Source organism: Bos grunniens, chromosome 1, assembly GCF_055505025.1.
Source record: "Bos grunniens cultivar Pamir isolate PY7600 chromosome 1, Bosgru_T2T1.0, whole genome shotgun sequence".
NCBI lineage: Eukaryota > Metazoa > Chordata > Mammalia > Artiodactyla > Bovidae > Bos > Bos grunniens.
The window spans coordinates 134,652,123-134,669,250 of NC_141165.1; the positions used below are offsets into that span (position 1 = coordinate 134,652,123).

The 17,128-nt window shown below is 37.8% G+C and overlaps 1 protein-coding gene across 3 annotated transcripts in view; it reads left to right on the plus strand.

The window, feature by feature from the left end:
- LOC147380223 (multidrug resistance-associated protein 1-like) overlaps nucleotides 1-17,128 on the plus strand; it is a 96,202-nt gene that overhangs the window by 68,737 nt on the left and 10,337 nt on the right. For 2 of the 3 annotated variants that reach the window (XM_086411703.1, XM_086411714.1), the window contains 6 exons: nucleotides 2,011-2,071; nucleotides 2,571-2,790; nucleotides 8,688-8,842; nucleotides 10,220-10,375; nucleotides 15,058-15,257; nucleotides 16,530-16,656. In XM_086411703.1, the coding sequence (XP_086267829.1) occupies nucleotides 2,011-2,071; nucleotides 2,571-2,790; nucleotides 8,688-8,842; nucleotides 10,220-10,375; nucleotides 15,058-15,257; nucleotides 16,530-16,656 (919 nt within the window). Of the gene's footprint in view, nucleotides 1-2,010; nucleotides 2,072-2,570; nucleotides 2,791-3,060; nucleotides 3,163-8,687; nucleotides 8,843-10,219; nucleotides 10,376-15,057; nucleotides 15,258-16,529; nucleotides 16,657-17,128 lie in introns of all 3 variants that reach the window. The other variant, XM_086411736.1, reaches the window with a different exon arrangement.

A 17,128-nucleotide genomic window follows, 5' to 3' on the forward strand; every position in this document is an offset into this window, starting at 1 on the left:
AGGTTTGGACTTGAGAAATCCATTTGAGAGTCACCAACAGAGAAGAAGTTTGTTGAAACTGAGGGTGGAGGAGATTGCTCAGAAAAGGAGCATACGAAAGGAATAATGACTAGAGCTGAGTGTCATGAAATATACATGTTAAAAGAAGACAAAGAAACTAATGGAAACCCAGACAGGTGGAAGAAAACACAAAGGTATGATGGTAAGGGAGTAAAAGGAAACATGTCTTAAACAAGGGGATGATCAATGATGTTAATTTCTATGAAGAGTTTAGGTGAGATAATCTTCAAAGTATCCCAAGAATACAGCAGTAAGTATTGTACTTTCTTTATCAAGGCCCCACTGTTGGAAACCCTTTCAGCCAGGTGTTGGAAAGTTCAAGGAGAAAAAAAAGGTGGTTTGGCAGAAAAATATTTGGCTACAGAAGGAAGGCAGGAAGTAAGAGGATAACTGAACACCGGAATGAGGGTGAAATCATTTTTGTGGTGATGGTATTAATTATAAGATGAGAAAAATGTGTAGTTCTCTGTGGGCTGATGGGAAAGAGATGCTTGAAAGGAAGATGAAGATTAAAAAAGAGAGAACAATTGAGGATCTTCAAATTTGCCTTACGATAAAATGATCCCTTGCATCATTCCTTTAAAGATAGGTTTCCAGACGGGAATCTTACAATCTGCATTTTTATCAAGCACTGTTAAGTGACTCATCAGCAGGAAAGTATGGAAACAATTATAGTTAATAAATGTATTTTGAGGCAATGGGCAGAATGTGATTCGGATCATAAGGTTATCCTTGGATCTGAGGAGAGAACTATCTTTGCTTTTTATAGGAGAGAGTCAGAAAAGGCAGAGTGGAGATGCAGGAATGTGGAAGTGTGGCAACTGACTTCCCTGTCTGTGTTGACTTTCTCCATCAGATAGGATGTCAAGGCCCCTTCTGAGAGATGCAAGAATTTCTAGGCACTATGAAAACCCACATGGAAGGAAGATACTAATTTATGGTGGAGCCAGTTTGCAGGGCTTTATGATCTTTTGAAGTAGCACTCCACAGATAGGGAGCAAGTATGATCAGGACTGACTTGTGAGTTCTAATGTTGAAGCTTAATAGAAGGAAAAGGAAAACTACTAAAGTTTAGAATATCACCACCATTTGGGCGAAATGTAATCATGGAGTACAGGCTGAATAATGAAAAGATTCAAGACAGGACATAGATGTGCTTAGTCCTGAGAGTTTTCCTGAACGTGGGACCATTGATTCTAAAACCAGGAAGATCCCAGGTAAACCAGGATCATTGATCATCCTAGGGAGCATGGATGATAGAAAGTTGCATTTTTAAACTGAGAGTCTCGATAGAATAAGAACCAAATATAGTGAGACTAACTGAATGTACGATTTAGAAATAGAAGAGGTTACATTATGGCCAGAGGCTGGAATAATTAGAGTTGGGTTTTCAAAGGTGGATTAGTTCCAGGTAATAAGATTCATGGTTTATGGTCATGAAAGCTGATGGCCAATGTAGCATGCAGCTGACAGACTCTAAAAGTATCAAGGTCATGAAGTTGAGAAGAGATTGAGTTTAATACAGTTGTCCTTGTCAGCTATGCCATCCCCCAGAATGGTGGCAGACTGAGGTGGCATGAATTAGCTTGATGCTAGTCTTCTGGTAGGACAGGAGGCAAAGACCTGAGGAGGCACAGATTATGGTCCAGCCAGATGGAATAGCTCAAACAATCTAGGAGTTCGGCTCAAGTTTGAAGGGCAATTTTCTAGAAGAAACGGTGAAAAAATCAGGCAGTATGCCCTGGCTCTAAAATATGTGGGATATGGAAGAATAAACAATTTCCCTGCCAGAAGATTAAAGAAACAAAGTTATTGTCAAGGCAAGTCAGGTTGCTGTTAATGAAGCAGATGAATATGCAAAAAAAGGGATTGAAAATATATAACTTTTAAAAAATGTTTGGTTGATCTAAAACTCTAAAGGAAAAAAAGGACGTTGTCTTGTTTTATCAGGCCCTTATTGGATCAAAGGAAACAGTTCTCAGTGAGAAAAGAAAAGATTCCTGTTGGTGGGGTGAGTACTAAAATAACTAGTGTTATTTGTTACTAACCATTCCCATGTAAGTATTATTAACAAATACCATCTATTTTTTACTGAATTTGAAGGGAGTTGCTATATAATATTTTGAAGAAATTAAAGCAAATGAGCTATCGGACATTAGAGTGATGTTTAATTATTTAGCTATGTATATTTAGCTGCATATACTCTTATTTACTAAAGATATTTAGCTGTGTATATTTCACTATGTATATTCTTGTTAATGATAGTAACTAACATTATTTGAGCACTTATTTTAAAGTCCTCAGAACTGTGCATGTACTTTGCTTGTACTTATAAGGTGGCTACTATTATTATTCCAATTTATAAATGAGTAATCTGAGGATTAGAGGAGTTGGTAACTTGAATCAAGGTCATAAAGCTTAGAATATATCACAGTAGGTTTAAATCTAGCTTTTAGTGTGACTTTTAATTACAGTAATTTATCATTTTTTAAAAACAATTTTGCTTTTAGGTGAAGTTTTCAGTCATTCTGAAGTATCTTCACGCCTTCGGCTGGCTCTGGGTGTGGCTGAATGTGGCCACTTGCCTGGGGCAGAATTTGGTGGGAACTGGACAGAATCTCTGGCTTAGTACCTGGGCAAAAGAAGCAAAACACATGAATGATTTCACAGAATGGAAGCAAATAAGAAGCAAGAAATTAAGCATCTATGGATTACTGGGATTAATGCAAGGTTAAAAAAAAAGTCTAGCTTTTTTTTTTTCAGTTGCTTTTCTTTTTCTAACCTAACTGATCTGGATGCAAGCATAAGGCATTTTTTTTTAATCTACGTCATAATATTCATGTACTTTGATAATTCAAATACATATATTTTTAATTCACCATATTTGAGAGAATAAACAGAAACTTGTATGTGTCAACTACACGACCCATACTAAAAAATTTGTCTCATTTAATCTTAGCAATAAGTATTTAGAAAGGTATCATTATCCCCATTTTACAGCTGAGAAAATGGAGGTTTATCTGTTAAGTCATTCAGGACTCAAAGTCTTGACGACATGGCTAGTCACACTATGTGGGAGGCTTGTGACTGATGTGAAGATCAGTGAGTGAGTCTGTTAAAAACTGCATTGTAAGTAAAGTTTGATACTACATGGCAAGCAATATTTGTATAATAGTAAAAGATGACACTGGAAGGATTTAGAGTAGGGGAAAGCTATATTTGGTTGAGAGATTAAGATAATTCCCAAGGCATAGTTGGCATTTGAGACGACACTGAAAAGACGGATTGAGTTTTGTCAGAGATCACAGAGAAGGGAAGGTGAGACATGCAGAGAAAGATGTTCATAAAGATGGATAGGAAAGTTGAGGGGGCTCTAGGCATAGCTGAGGATGCCAATCTGAGTCATCTTCAGGTAACTGATGGGGCAGGAGGGGAACTGGAGGTAGAAAGGTAGTTTGGAAATGTGTTAAAGACGATGGTTGGAAAGGCAAGTGGAAAACTTTGAGAATTGGGGGAAAAAGAAATGACAGAATTTATAGTTATTTTTCAGAATATGAATAAACTTGGTGTGATGAAAAAACAGATGGATTTTTATTGGAGGGACTAAAGTCAGAGACCAGGGAGAAGTTGGGATTGGTAGGGATAAAAATAACCAAGTAAAAAAGATATCTGATCCATCTCCTTGTCACCCAAAGCATCTAGTCCAGTGCTAACCAATGGGCAGTGAATGGAATAAGGCTGAATAAAGTACGAATGGAGGCAGGGTCAGAGAACTGCAGTGGGGTTGCAGAAAAGGGATGGATAGGAAAGACACTGCAGTGAAAAGATATATAAAATTTGTTGTGGGTGAGAAGAGAGCATCACTTGAGATTTTGAAGTTCGAGTAATTGGGAAAACAATGAAGACAAAAATAAAGAAACCAGTGGGGAAGAGTCTTAAGTGATAGAACAGAGAAATTATGAATTCAGTTTGGAACACATTTAGTGGGAAGTGTGGATATATTTTGCTGTTGTTTTTCCCCCCAGTAAGCAAAGTAGATTCACACTGTCCTTCAAAGAAGTTAAGTGATTTGAAAGAGTAAGAAGAAAGATTCTCAAAAGTACAGTACTCAAAAGTACAGAACCATTAAAGGAAAGGTCTTTTAAATTAGAGACAATCTTTGTGTATTTATAAGGAGAAAAGATAACGTGAAGGAGAGTGATAAAGTTAAATAAGAAAACAAATCAGCTACATGGAAGTCTTGCTTCCCTTGCACATCTAAGGATGTGCATAAGGGAAAACAGAAAGAATACATACTTATGGTAACAGAAAATGAGGATAACATTTAAAAGTATGTGACTCAAGGCCTTGCTTTGTTTTCTCCTCTCCCATCTTATCTTTTATTATGTCACCATCAGTTCAGTTCAGTCGTTCAGTTGTGTCCGACTCTTTGCGACTTCATGAATCTCAGCACGCCAGGCCTCCTTGTCCGTCACCAACTCCCGGAGTCCACCCAAAACCATGTCCATCGAGTCAGTGATGCCGTCCAGCCATCTCATCTTCTGTCGTCCCCTTCTCCTCCTGCCCCCAAATCCCTCCCAGCATCAGGGTCTTTTTCAGTGAGTCAACTCTTCGCATGAGGTGGCCAAAGTATTGGGAGTTTCAGCTTTAGCACCAGTCCTTGCAATGAACACCCAGGACTGATCTCCTTTAGGATGGACTGGTTGGACCACCTTAGTACTACCTATAAGTATGTCCATCAGAAAGTAAACAAATATTTTGAGGCAAATTTATGCTTGTTTTGTCATTCTGTTACACTCATTGGGGAAAGAGTTTTTATGTTAATAACTAAAATGAGATTCAGGAACTTAGAATGTGCTTGGTTCTAAACCAGTGAGTCAAGTTTATTGGCTTGTGGTTTGAAACTCAATGAGGTGAAGGTAGATTTAGAGATATATCGATAGAATGCTGAGCAGCAAAAGAAATATCCCATATACATCTCTATACCAGTGTCTATCATCATATATAGGAGAGTTAAACTCTTACCAACCTAGTGAGCTCATGTTGCAGTTTTAAGGGAGATTCAGTATCCTTTGGAGAATATTTTAAGTGACCAAATACTGTTATTTTCCTATACTAGGCAAGGTATGCAAGTTTAGTATTCAAAATTTTACTCGTTTACTTTAACTAACTGTCAGGAGGTATAAAAAGTATTTTGTAATGAAAGTAACAGATTATATACAATTTAATCAAAAAGATTTTTTCATGACTGGATTTTTATTTTTTACATTTAAAAATTTAAAGTTTTGACTTATTATTAAATGTAATTATGTTATAAATTTTAAATTATTTCATAAGAAATGAAACTCTATAATTTCTGGTTGTATTAGTGGTCCACAGCTGCATCCTCTGGAACCTGATCCAATCAAAAGCAGGCTGTATTCACTGATATCATAAAAGCTTACATTAATTTTTGAGCTTTAAAGCATAAATAGCACTTTCACATGTTAATACCAGAGGCCTGCTATGAATAATATAGAAGGCTGACATTCAAACAAAACTGGAGAACTGAAGCAGAAAATACTGCATCTATATTTTATAACAATAATAACGATCCTACCTTATCTTCTGAAAAAGAAATAGCCCTAAACATTTTATTTCTGGTTCTCAGCTATGTGCTGAATCTCTGGAACACTCTGGACATCCCTAATCTGTTGTGTTTTATGCCTCCTTGTTAGAAACTTCCTTTTCCAACCCAGTGTGTAAAATATAGACACCTTATTTTCAACGTGTGGTGTTTAAGGAGTACACTTCTACTCCCTGTTTGAGATGAATGAGTGGATCATTTACTTTACTTACCTCACAAAATTCCACTGAAATGACAGTGAACAAATCCAAAAGTAAAGGGTTCAGGGAATTTCACAGTGATGAATTTCTGCATAAGTGATTATAGTGATAATCAAGGGTAGAAGAACCTGTAACAAATACTAGATGAAGCTGTAAAAGCATAGTAAGTGGTCCAGTCTATCCACTGGAGAAACACAAGTACAGGGAGTAAGATTAAGTAGCACAGAATTAATCAAAGTGGCTCACTAGAGCTTTGTCCTGGCCTGTCAGCCTCTCCTACAAGCTCAGCCCCATCCCCAGCACTAGCTATGTATTATTATATACCAACTGGCACAGTAATAATACAATGAAAACTAGGAGCTGATGCTTAAAAAGAGAATGAAGGTTACTAGTGTGTGTGACATATATTAAAGATGGCCTCCTTGTGTGGCTTTTGAAGAAGTTCCAGCCTGCATATAAATCACCATATAAGACTTGCAGGGTCACACCCACTTACGTGGAACTTCCATTCAGAGGAGAGAAATGTTGGGGGAAATTAATGTATACACTGGCAGAAGAAGGGCACACCAAGTACCTCTTGATTAACCATATCTTTATCTTGCATGTTTAAATTGGTCATGATGGATGGTCATGCGTTTTAATTAAGTGAACAGTATAAATAAGAGCTAACAAACAGAACAGTGGAACCAAGAAGTAAAATACTCATACTTGGTATATAAGAGAAGCTTAAAATATCTAATTAGTATCTTTAGATATTCAAATGGCAGAAGCAAAGCAAGTGCAGAATCTGCTGAAATAAGGTCAGTCTAAGAGCAAGAAAGTTCTTAAAAAAATTTAAAGAGATTGTACAAGTTTGAAGAGATAAATTGGAGGAGAGAGTCCCAGATGTACAATACCAGAAACAGATGGTAAATGATAAATAAGGAAAAATTGAGTAACAATCCAGGATGCTCACCATCCCTATAGTAAGACTTTCAGTAAATGCAGATAGAAATTATCAACTATATAATATTTAACAACATTTTCTGTAATTGAAGAAAATTGAAGTCTGTCCCCACAAATGTTCCAGTTTAGAGCAGAAATACAGGGGGTTCCAAGATAGTAGTTTGTGTTGCAAGAGGAGGGGGCAAAAGAGGATAAAAGAAATAATAGAATATCTGAAGAGTTCAAATATATTCAAAAGAATTTTTCTGACTACTGAATTGTTTGGGAATAGATGAGTTCTTATGGCATAGAAAAATAGTGGTACAAGCATTGTAAATGTAGTGAACTTCATGAATATTATGTTTAGTAGTAATGTAAACACTGAATATTTGAGGGAAAAATGGGCAACAACCTATTTTTAGAAGGGCTAGAAGAAAGTAAGGGGGACTGAGGTAGGAAAATAATAATAAATATTTAAGAGTAAGACATTATTAAACAGTCGTGTGTGATATTATTTAAAATAGAACTAGCTAAAATAATTTGAAGTGGTCAGGGTCAACTATTTTTGTTTTGCTTTGTTTTACACATTATACCTACAAGAATCATGTTGCCAACACACTTTTATTAACAATTTTATGTAGTAGAGATCAACAAAGTAATTGTGTATCCCAGAATACTCAAAAGCAATTGTCTCAGATAACATGAAAGTTTATTGATGCCTCAAACGGAGAAGTCCAGGCACAAGTCTTTAAACTCACTTGATCGAGGGGGCTCAAACTAAGTATCCACTACTCTTTATTTATCAGTTCTACTCGTTTTCCTCATTGGCTTAATCCTTAAGCTTCACATGGTGATGGAAATGTTATCTTTCAAAGAATTTCCCTCCATAGAAACCCAGGAAATTACTCTCCTTGAAACAACTTACTTATCCATCTTTGAATCAATCATTATAACCAAACATTCTCTTTTTCCAACCTTACAAGTTCCCCAAGTTGGCGATTCTTTGTGCTTTCATTTCTTCTTGCACACCTGGAAAGCTCTTTTCTGAGCTTGCCTCTTTCTTGTTATATTCAGTATTTTGTCAAACACAGCTCACAGTTGTCAATAGATGCTGTTAACAGTTTTTTAACCTTTTCCACTAAAGCAACATGTTGATTATGTTTTCTGACTTTTTAGTTCGTCAAGAACAACCCTTCCACCAACCACATCTCTGCAGCTTGACAGACCAAAAAAGTTTATTCGTCACTCACACCACTTGTGCATTGTTGATTGGGAAGGGGATTTTTCTGATTCTAGAGCCCAAGTTGAAAAAGCAACTCAACTTTTTTTTTTTTTTTTTAAACTTTGGCAGGCACCGTGCAAAGGGAGTAGGAGCTTTAGCAGATCTGACACCAACAATTAAATGCTCTAATCTGGAAGTGTCCTGTGTTGTTTCTCCCTCAATAGTTCAGAACTATTTCTTTGTTCTCTCCAATCACAAAGGGGCCAAAAAGCACAATTCTACCATGGACCTAGAAGCTAGGAGAACTGAAACTGTTTGCCTAGTACCACCAGTGACTACCATTGTCCCTCAGGATGTTATAAAGTTAATAGGTTGCTAACATTCTATCCACCTGGTTGATCTGTTATCTTCAGAGCGTTTCTCTAGAAGCTATGCTCAAAAATAAGAGAGCCTTGCTCTGATACCCCATCAGAGCATCTGTATTTATTTTCAGTGTGCCATGTATGTTTATACTTAGTTTGGTCCAGAGTTACACATTCTAAAATTTGATACTTGAGTTTTCCATTAAAAATAAGTTCTATTATATGCAATTTCTTGAGTGTTAAAATTTGAAGTTTAAGCTGTTAACATGTCCCTGATAGCAGTTTGTGTTTAGGTCTCTTTGTGTGCTCTGGAGCCTATGTAGTCACCAGGGGATCCTTGGCTGCCTCTCGAGTTTTGCATGCTCAGCTGTTGGACAATGTGCTGCATCTCCCGCTCCAGTTTTTTGAAACCAATCCCATAGGCCAGGTCATCAATAGGTTCACCAAGGTAAGGAAACCCTATCTTATTAGAGGGCATACGTAAATAAATGATGATCCACATTTAGTACTTTATAATCTCGTTTATGAAAAGTATCATTCTCAAAAAACGAGATTATGTTCAGTGTAGATTTCATTGTTTAATTTCTAATTCTTGAGACATTCATAATTGATGTATAACAGAGTCACATCTAACACACATAATTAAAACTCTTAAAAAATTGTTGAAAGAATCCAAGAAGTGCATGTGCTCTGGTGTCTATAGCTCCAATTCTTACACACATAGAGTTTGAGAATCAGACAGAGAAGGGGAAAAATATGTAAGTCTATATTGAGATATCTGGATTTTAAGCATTGTACCTTTTAAAAAATATCTTTCTTTGTTTCTTTTCTTTGTTTCTTTTGCATTGGGTCTAAGTTGCATTGTGCAAGATTTTTCACTGCAGCCCACAGACTCTCTAGTTGTGGCAAGTGGGCTCCCTAGTTATGGCACACAGGCTTATTTGCTCCATGGCATGTGGGATCTTAGTTCCCTGACCAGGGATTGAACCCACATCCCCTGCATTGCAAAGTGAATTCTTAACCACTGGACCACCAGGAAAGTCCCTAAGCCTGCTTAAAGACTTAAAAAAAAAAACTTTTTAAAAAGCTTTTAAAAAAACTATCAACTCACTAGTAACAAATGAGGAATGGCTAGAGGTTCCCAGAATGTCTCTGCTTACCTATAGGGTTTTACCCATCGTATTTACAGCTAAGTACTTTTAATTGTATTGTCCAGTAAAATATTATGCAAACCACATAGGTAATTTAAAATTTTCTAGTAGCAACAACAGAAAATTAAAAAGAAACAGTTGAAATTGTTATTTATAATAATATATCTTAATGTGTAGAGTATCTGACACAGAATATCTGAATATCTGAAACATTAAAGTGTAATAAATGTAAAAATATTAATTGCATATTTTGATTTTTTATTCTTACAAAATCTCCAGAATCTGATTTGTGTTATAGACTTGGGTTATATCTCAATTTGCAGTAGCCACATTTCAAGTACTCAATAGCCATATATTTGCTAGTGGCTCCTGTATTAGACTGTGCATAGCCATAACCTTAAAATACGGCAGCCGTATAAACCAAGTGTCATGTAGTTGTGATTGGGAAATGCAGATTGCTTGATCATTGACATCTTGGGACTATAAAACCCTCTTAATTGTTATAACTGAAAAATATGTGGGGGTGAGTTGAGGAGGGCAAAAATCATTTAAGATTCAGATTGTCACTTCTGGGTAAATATTTTTATTTTTGCACTGACTGATATATGTCTTCCTCCCCTCATTTTAAACCATAAAAAGTTAAAAATAAAGTGATCTGATGTCAAATTTTTCAGGACATGTTTATAATTGATATGCGTTTCCATTACTACATACGGACCTGGGTGAATTGTACACTGGATGTTATTGGAACAGTTTTGGTCATTGTGGGAGCTTTACCACTCTTCATTCTGGGGGTTATTCCCTTGGTTTTCCTCTATTTCACTATACAGGTAAGTTCATGGATTTTTATGTTTTAATAACTTCCAAGTTCACAGTCAAATACTAGTTGGGCTTCCCTAATGGCTCAGATGGTTAGGAGTCTGAGGAAGAAGGGAAACGAAGAGGATTGGGTAGGAAGTCTCGGACTGCAGAACAGTTTCATAAGAGGTTTGGTTGAATGAAGGGAAAATCCACAACCAATACTGCCCATTGATACTCCCACGTGACCTCTGAATGAGTCTGTTTTAACACCCCTTCCCTGCTGAGTCATTTCCTGGGAGCCACCTGAGGGACAAGTGGCCTCCATTCTAAAATAGGAGTGGATTTGGAAAGGCAGCAGCCTCGCTGTCAGTCAGCGATGTGCCCGGCAACAAGAGAACTGAGTTGTGCATTTTCATGGCCACCACAAAACCCGGGTGTTATTTACATTCTATCAGAAAGGCAATTTGCCTGAAGATTCAAGAGAGAAACAAATATTCCCTTTTGCCCTGTTACCCTACTATCAAGAAACCATTGCTAGAAGTACTAAACAGATCTCATGATAGGTGTATACATTTATATTCTAATTAAAATGCAGTCAGCCAATTTGAATTCCAAGATAATGTCACGGGGAGGCTCTAGTGTAAAAACAAAATTTCTTAACTCTTGTTTGAATTAAATATAATAGTGTTTTGAAGTTCTTTATATGAAAGGATGCAGTTCTTGTAATTTAATGTTTTCTCAAAATCCTAATTTTAAAATTCTTATTGGAGTTCAGTTATTCCTAGTTCAGTTCAGTCGCTCAGTCATGTCCAACTCTTTGCGACACCATAAACCGCAGCACGCCAGGCCTCCCTGTCCATCACCAACTCCTGGAGTTCACTCAGACTCACGTCCATCGAGTCGGTGGTGCCATCCAGCCATCTCATCCTCTGTCGTCCCCTTCTCCTCCTGCCCCCAATCCCTCCCAGCATCAGAGTCTTTTCCAATGAGTCAACTCTTCGCATGAGGTGGCCAAAGTACTGCAGTTTCAGCTTTAGCATCATTCCTTCCAAAGAACACCCAGGACTAATCTCCTTTAGAGTGGACTGGTTGGATCTCCTTGCAGTCCAAGGGACTCTCAAGAGTCTTCTCCAACACCACAGTTTAAAAGCATCAATTCTTCAGCGCTCAGCTTTCTTCACAGTCCAACTTTCACATCCATACATGACTACTGGAAAAACCATAGCCTTGACTAGATGAACCTTTGTTGGCAAAGTAATGTCTCTGCTTTTCAATATGCTATCTAGGTTGGTCATAACTTTCCTTTCAAGGAGTAAGCGTCTTTTAATTTCATGGCTGCAATCACCATCTGCAGTGACTTTGGAGCCCCCCAAAATAAGGTCTGACACTGTTTCCACTGTTTCCCCATCTATTTCCCATGAAGTGATGGGACCAGATTCCATGATCTTCACTTTCTGAATGTTGAGCTTTAAGCCAACTTTTTCACTCTCCTCTTTCACTTTCATCAAGAGGCTTTTAGTTCCTCTTCACTTTCTGCCATAAGTGTGGTGTCATCTGCATATCTGAGGTGATTGATATTTCTCCTGGCAATCTTGATTCCAGCTTGATTCCTCAAGCCCATTGTTTTTCATGATGTACTCTGCATATAAGTTAAATAAGCAGGGTGACAATATACAGCCTTGATGTACTCCTTTTCCTATTTGGAACCAGTCTGTTGTTCCATGTCCAGTTCTAACTGTTGCTTCCTGACCTGCATACAGGTTTCTCAAGAGGCAAGTCAGGTGGTCTGGTATTTCCATCTCTTTCAGAATTTTCCACAGTTTGTGGTGATCCACACAATCAAAAGCTTTGGCATAGTCAATAAAGCAGAAATAGATGTTTTTTCTGGAACTCTCTTGCTTTTTTGATGATCCAGCGGATGTTGGCAATTTGATCTCTGGTTCCTCTGCCTTTTCTAAAACTAGCTTGAGCATCTGAAAGTTCACAGTTCACATATTGCTGAAGCTTGGCTTGGAGAATTTTGAGCATTACTTTACTAGCATGTGAGATGAGTGCAATTGTGCGGTAGTTTGAGCATTCTTTGGCATTGCCTTTCTTAGGGATTGGAATGAAAACTGACCTTGTCCAGTCCTGTGGCCACTGCTGAGTTTTCCAAATTTGCTGGCATATTGAGTGCAGCACTTTCACAGCATCATCTTTCAGGATTTGAAATAGCTCAACTGGAATTTCATCACCTCCACTAGCTTTGTTCGTAGTGATGCTTTCTAAGGCCCATTTGACTTCACATTCCAGGATGTCTGGCTCTAGGTGAGTGATCACACCATCGTGATTATCTGGGTCGTGAAGATCTTTTTTGTACAGTTCTTCTGTGTATTCTTGCCACCAACTTTTCCAAACCAAGCTGTTAATCATTTGCTCATTTCTACATGTCTACTATCATTATTGTTCCTATTTCTTATGATGCCCCTCTTCTCTCTGTCACCTGGATCTTACTCTTTATGCATAGGTTATATTCTACTTTCTGTGTGAAGCATTCTCTACCAATATAGTGCAAAGATATGACTTGTGAAGGTATTATGGACTTATTAAACTATATTATTACAGTATATTATTATATTATGCTATATTATTTTGTAGGCTGTTTTGTTGTTGTCTTATTTTTTAGTGGACCTAAAATTGTCTCCTCAATAAGATTGTAAGTGCTCTGGGACAGACGCTATGTCTTATAGTTTAAAAGAATAACCAAAAAAATTGATGAATGATGTTGAGAATCAGTTGTATCTGCTTAAAAAACCAAAAACAACAAAGTGTATCACAAATGAAAATTTTGTGGTTGGTGCACTATAATAGGGTGACTAGGAATGGAAAAGAGTCTAGAAACCATGTTTTGTGAAGGGGAACTTAATAGGTTGAACCCAGGACATAGATTCAGGAGCCTCAAATTCTAGTCACTTTCTTGACTCCTGTGCTTGGTACATCACATCCCTTTCCAACCTTCATTTCTTTCACCTGTAGGATAAGAAGTTTGCTTTAGATCAGTGCTACTCAAAGTGTGGTCCCTGGACCCATGGACCTATTGAATCAGAATCTCCAATTGTACCTCTTCTTTTAAAAATATCATATTTTGCAAGTAAATATGTATAATTTTTATTTATCATACCCTAATAGAGCTGGGGTGGGGGGATGAAAAATCTCTCAGATTGGGCCCCAGAAATCTGTGTTTTTATAATCCTTTGGTAATTTTTGCTGAAGTATGACAAGCATTAATCCAGATCAAAGGTACTTAAGCTCAGAGCTCTCTATAATTTTATGGAGAGACTCCAGGGCTTCAACAATTCATTGAACTGTTATGAAACTCTCTTTGGGACAATCTCTTAAGTCCCCTGGCAGGCTCAGAATGCCATCTTCCTTTGTATTCTCCAGAGCACTTAGCATAGAGCAGAGCTTGTAAACTCCAAGATGATAGACCACATGTGGCTTCAGATATGTTTTCATTTAGCTAGCTCAATGTTTTTTACTAAAATGAAGACATTTTTAAAGTCAGGAATTTTACATAAAAGATTTTCCTGAAAAAAAATTTCAAGATTTGGCAACTGTTTATTTTCATTTCTGGTTTATAACAACTATTTGGGGTTGATGAATGATGGTCCAATTAACTCAGGCTTACTCCTTCTAGCTCTCCACAGTCTACTCATCCCAACTGTCCAGAGGGGAAGCACCAATTATAACTGTGGTCATATTGAAATTTTTTAGTGGAAAAAATTTTCCATAATTATAGTTAGGTATAGATAGCTCAGATGGTAAAGAATTTGCCTACAATGCAAGAGACATGGGTTTGATCCTTGGGTCAGGAAGATCTCCTGGAGAAGCGAATGGCAACCTTCCCCAGTGTTGTTGCCTGGAAAACTCCATGGACAGAGGAGCCTGGTGGGCTATAGTCCATGGGATTGCAAAGAGTTGGAAATGACTGAGCGACTGAACACATTTGCTATCACAAAAATATTATTGTTTGTGCACTTGGTAGGCTTCCTTCATTTAATAGGTTAACCACCTGGCCATGCTTTCAACTATTTAACATAGAGCTTTTTCCACAGTAGGTACTCAATAATGGTTGTTTGAGAACATTACCAAGGTGAAATTTTGCCCACTTATGTTAGAGTTGTGCTGTCCAGAATTTGGGCCTTTTACTGTTACTAACACTTTCACTTTCACTGTTACAAAGGTACATTCCTTTCCTGGGGCTCCTATAACAAACTTGGTGTTACTTTACATAAGTAAAGAAATTGTATTCTTTCACAGTCCTAGAGGCCCCAAGTGCAAAATCCAGGAGTAGGCCTCCGTTGTATGCTTCTGTCCTAGCTTCTGGTGACTGTCAGTGACCCCTGGCATTTTCCTTGGCTCCCAGGTACATCACTCCAATCTTGTCCTCCATGGGTTTCTCCCTATGTCTGTGTCTTCTCCTTTTCTATTTTTTATAACACTCAGTCTGGATTTCAGGCCAACCCTAAGGATCTCATCTCAAGACATTAATGACATCTGCTAATATCCTCTTTCCAAATAAGGTCATATTCACAGGCGATGCAGATTAGAACTTGAACTTAAATTTTGGGAGCTGCTCATTAGCCCACTACACACGAATCTTGCCAGTTTCAAACTGCTGAAGAAATTTTGGCTATATCTGCAAGACCACCTCCTTCTGTTTTCCTGTTAGAGATACTACATGGCGAGCTCTCGGCAGATTCGACGATTGGCAGGAGCATCTCACTCTCCAGTTATTTCCCATTTTTGCGAGACTCTGCTGGGAGTGTCCACTATCAGGGCATTTGGACATGAACAGAGGTTCATCCAGCAAAACAAAGAGGTGGTGAATGAGAACTTGGTCTGTTTCTACAACAACGTGATTTCAAACAGGTAAGTCATATCCACATACCTAATTCAGGACTAGTCCCTTCCTGGATGTTTTGTTTATTGACCTCTAAATAGGGTATTTTTAGTAACATTTCATCAAAAATATTAAAACCTTAAATATTTCTAGTATTTAATACACATTTAAGTTAAAGTACATCTATTTATATCCATATGAACAGTCCATGCTACTTATGTAAATATAAGATCCTACGTTTTTTTAAAGTTACATAGGATGCTATTAGAATTACTAAAGATATGACCCTATGTTGTATTTATGTATGTGCACATAAATTTTATTTGCATACAACAATTTATAATATTTTGAATTTGAAGCTATACATTTCACCCAGTAGGGGGGGGATGTTAAATAGTACTTGGGCACATTTTAACTTTTAGAGATTAATTTTATTGTATAAAATGTGCATGTAATCAGGAAGGTAAGTGATTTTCCAATGAGATTTTAAAATAAATGCATCATTTCAGCTGGTGTTCTTTCCTTTTTCTTTTTAATTCTGATTAAGTTTACTCCTTGGAAGGAAAGTTATGACCAACCTGGACAGCATATTAAAAAGCAAAGACATTACTTTGCCAACAAAGGTCCATCTAGTCAAGGCTATGGTTTTTCCAGTGGTCATGTATAGATGTGAGAGTTGGACTGTGAAGAAAGCTCAGCGCAGAAGAATTGATGCTTTTGAACTGTGGTGTGGAGAAGACTCTTTCGAGTCCCTTGGACTGCAAGGAGATCCAACCAGTCCATCCTAAGGGAGATCAGTCCTGGGTGTTTATTGGAGGGACTGATGTTGAAGCTGAAACTCCAATATTTTGGCCACCTGATGCAAAGAGCTGACTCATTTGGAAAGACCCTGATGCTGGGAAAGATGGAGGGAAGGAGGAGAAGGGGACGACAGAGGATGAGATGGCTGGATGGCATCACCAACTCAATGGACATGGGTTTGGGTGGACTCCGGGAGTTGTTGATGGACAAGGAGGCCTGGCATGCTGCGGTTCATGGGGTTGCAAAGAGTCGGACATGACTGAGAGACTGAACTGAACTGAAGTTTAAAAGCAAAGTTCTTCAAAAGTAAAGCATGTTTTTATGCAGATAAATTCTTTATTGTCATTGCAACCATCCTATGTTTGATTGAGTTCTAACTAAGTGAGAAAAAAGTAGAAAGCAGCTATTGATGTTTATGTCTTCATTTCCCAGAGGAGAGTTCATATTGAGTGCGCCAAAGCTTTTGCATCTCATTTCAGGAATATTTTCCATTATTTCAGGTGGCTGTCTGTTAGACTTGAATTTCTTGGCAACTTAATGGTGTTCTTCACTGCAGTGCTTACTGTGCTGGCTGGCAATTCTATAGATTCAGCAATAGTTGGTTTGTCTATATCCTATGCCCTAAATGTAAGTAATAATGATTGTGTGGTATATGACATGTTTATAATCCAATTAATTAAGCTCTCTTCTTTTCCTGTCTGAATAAGAGATGGTAGTAACTAAGTAATGAGAGACAAATCTGGATTACCCTGGAGGCGCATTTCTTTTTCTCTTTTGCTACTAGCAAAATAGCTGGCTCAGCCGTTCTAAGGTAGTTCACAGAAAGAAAGCCGATCCCCAAGGCTCAGTGCTAGAGGACCAGGATCCTAGTGTTGCATCATCACCCAGACATTTCATCCTCTCCTATCCTTACAGATTATAAAGTGTAATAAGGGTAGGGGCTTCCCAGGTGGTGCTGGTGTAAAGAAACCGCCTGCCAACACAGGGTAGACGTTAGAGATACAGGTTCAATCCATGGGTCAGGAAGATCCCCTGGTGGTATGGCAACCCACTCCAGTGTTCCTGCCTGGAGAATCTCATGGAGAGAGGAGCCTGGAGG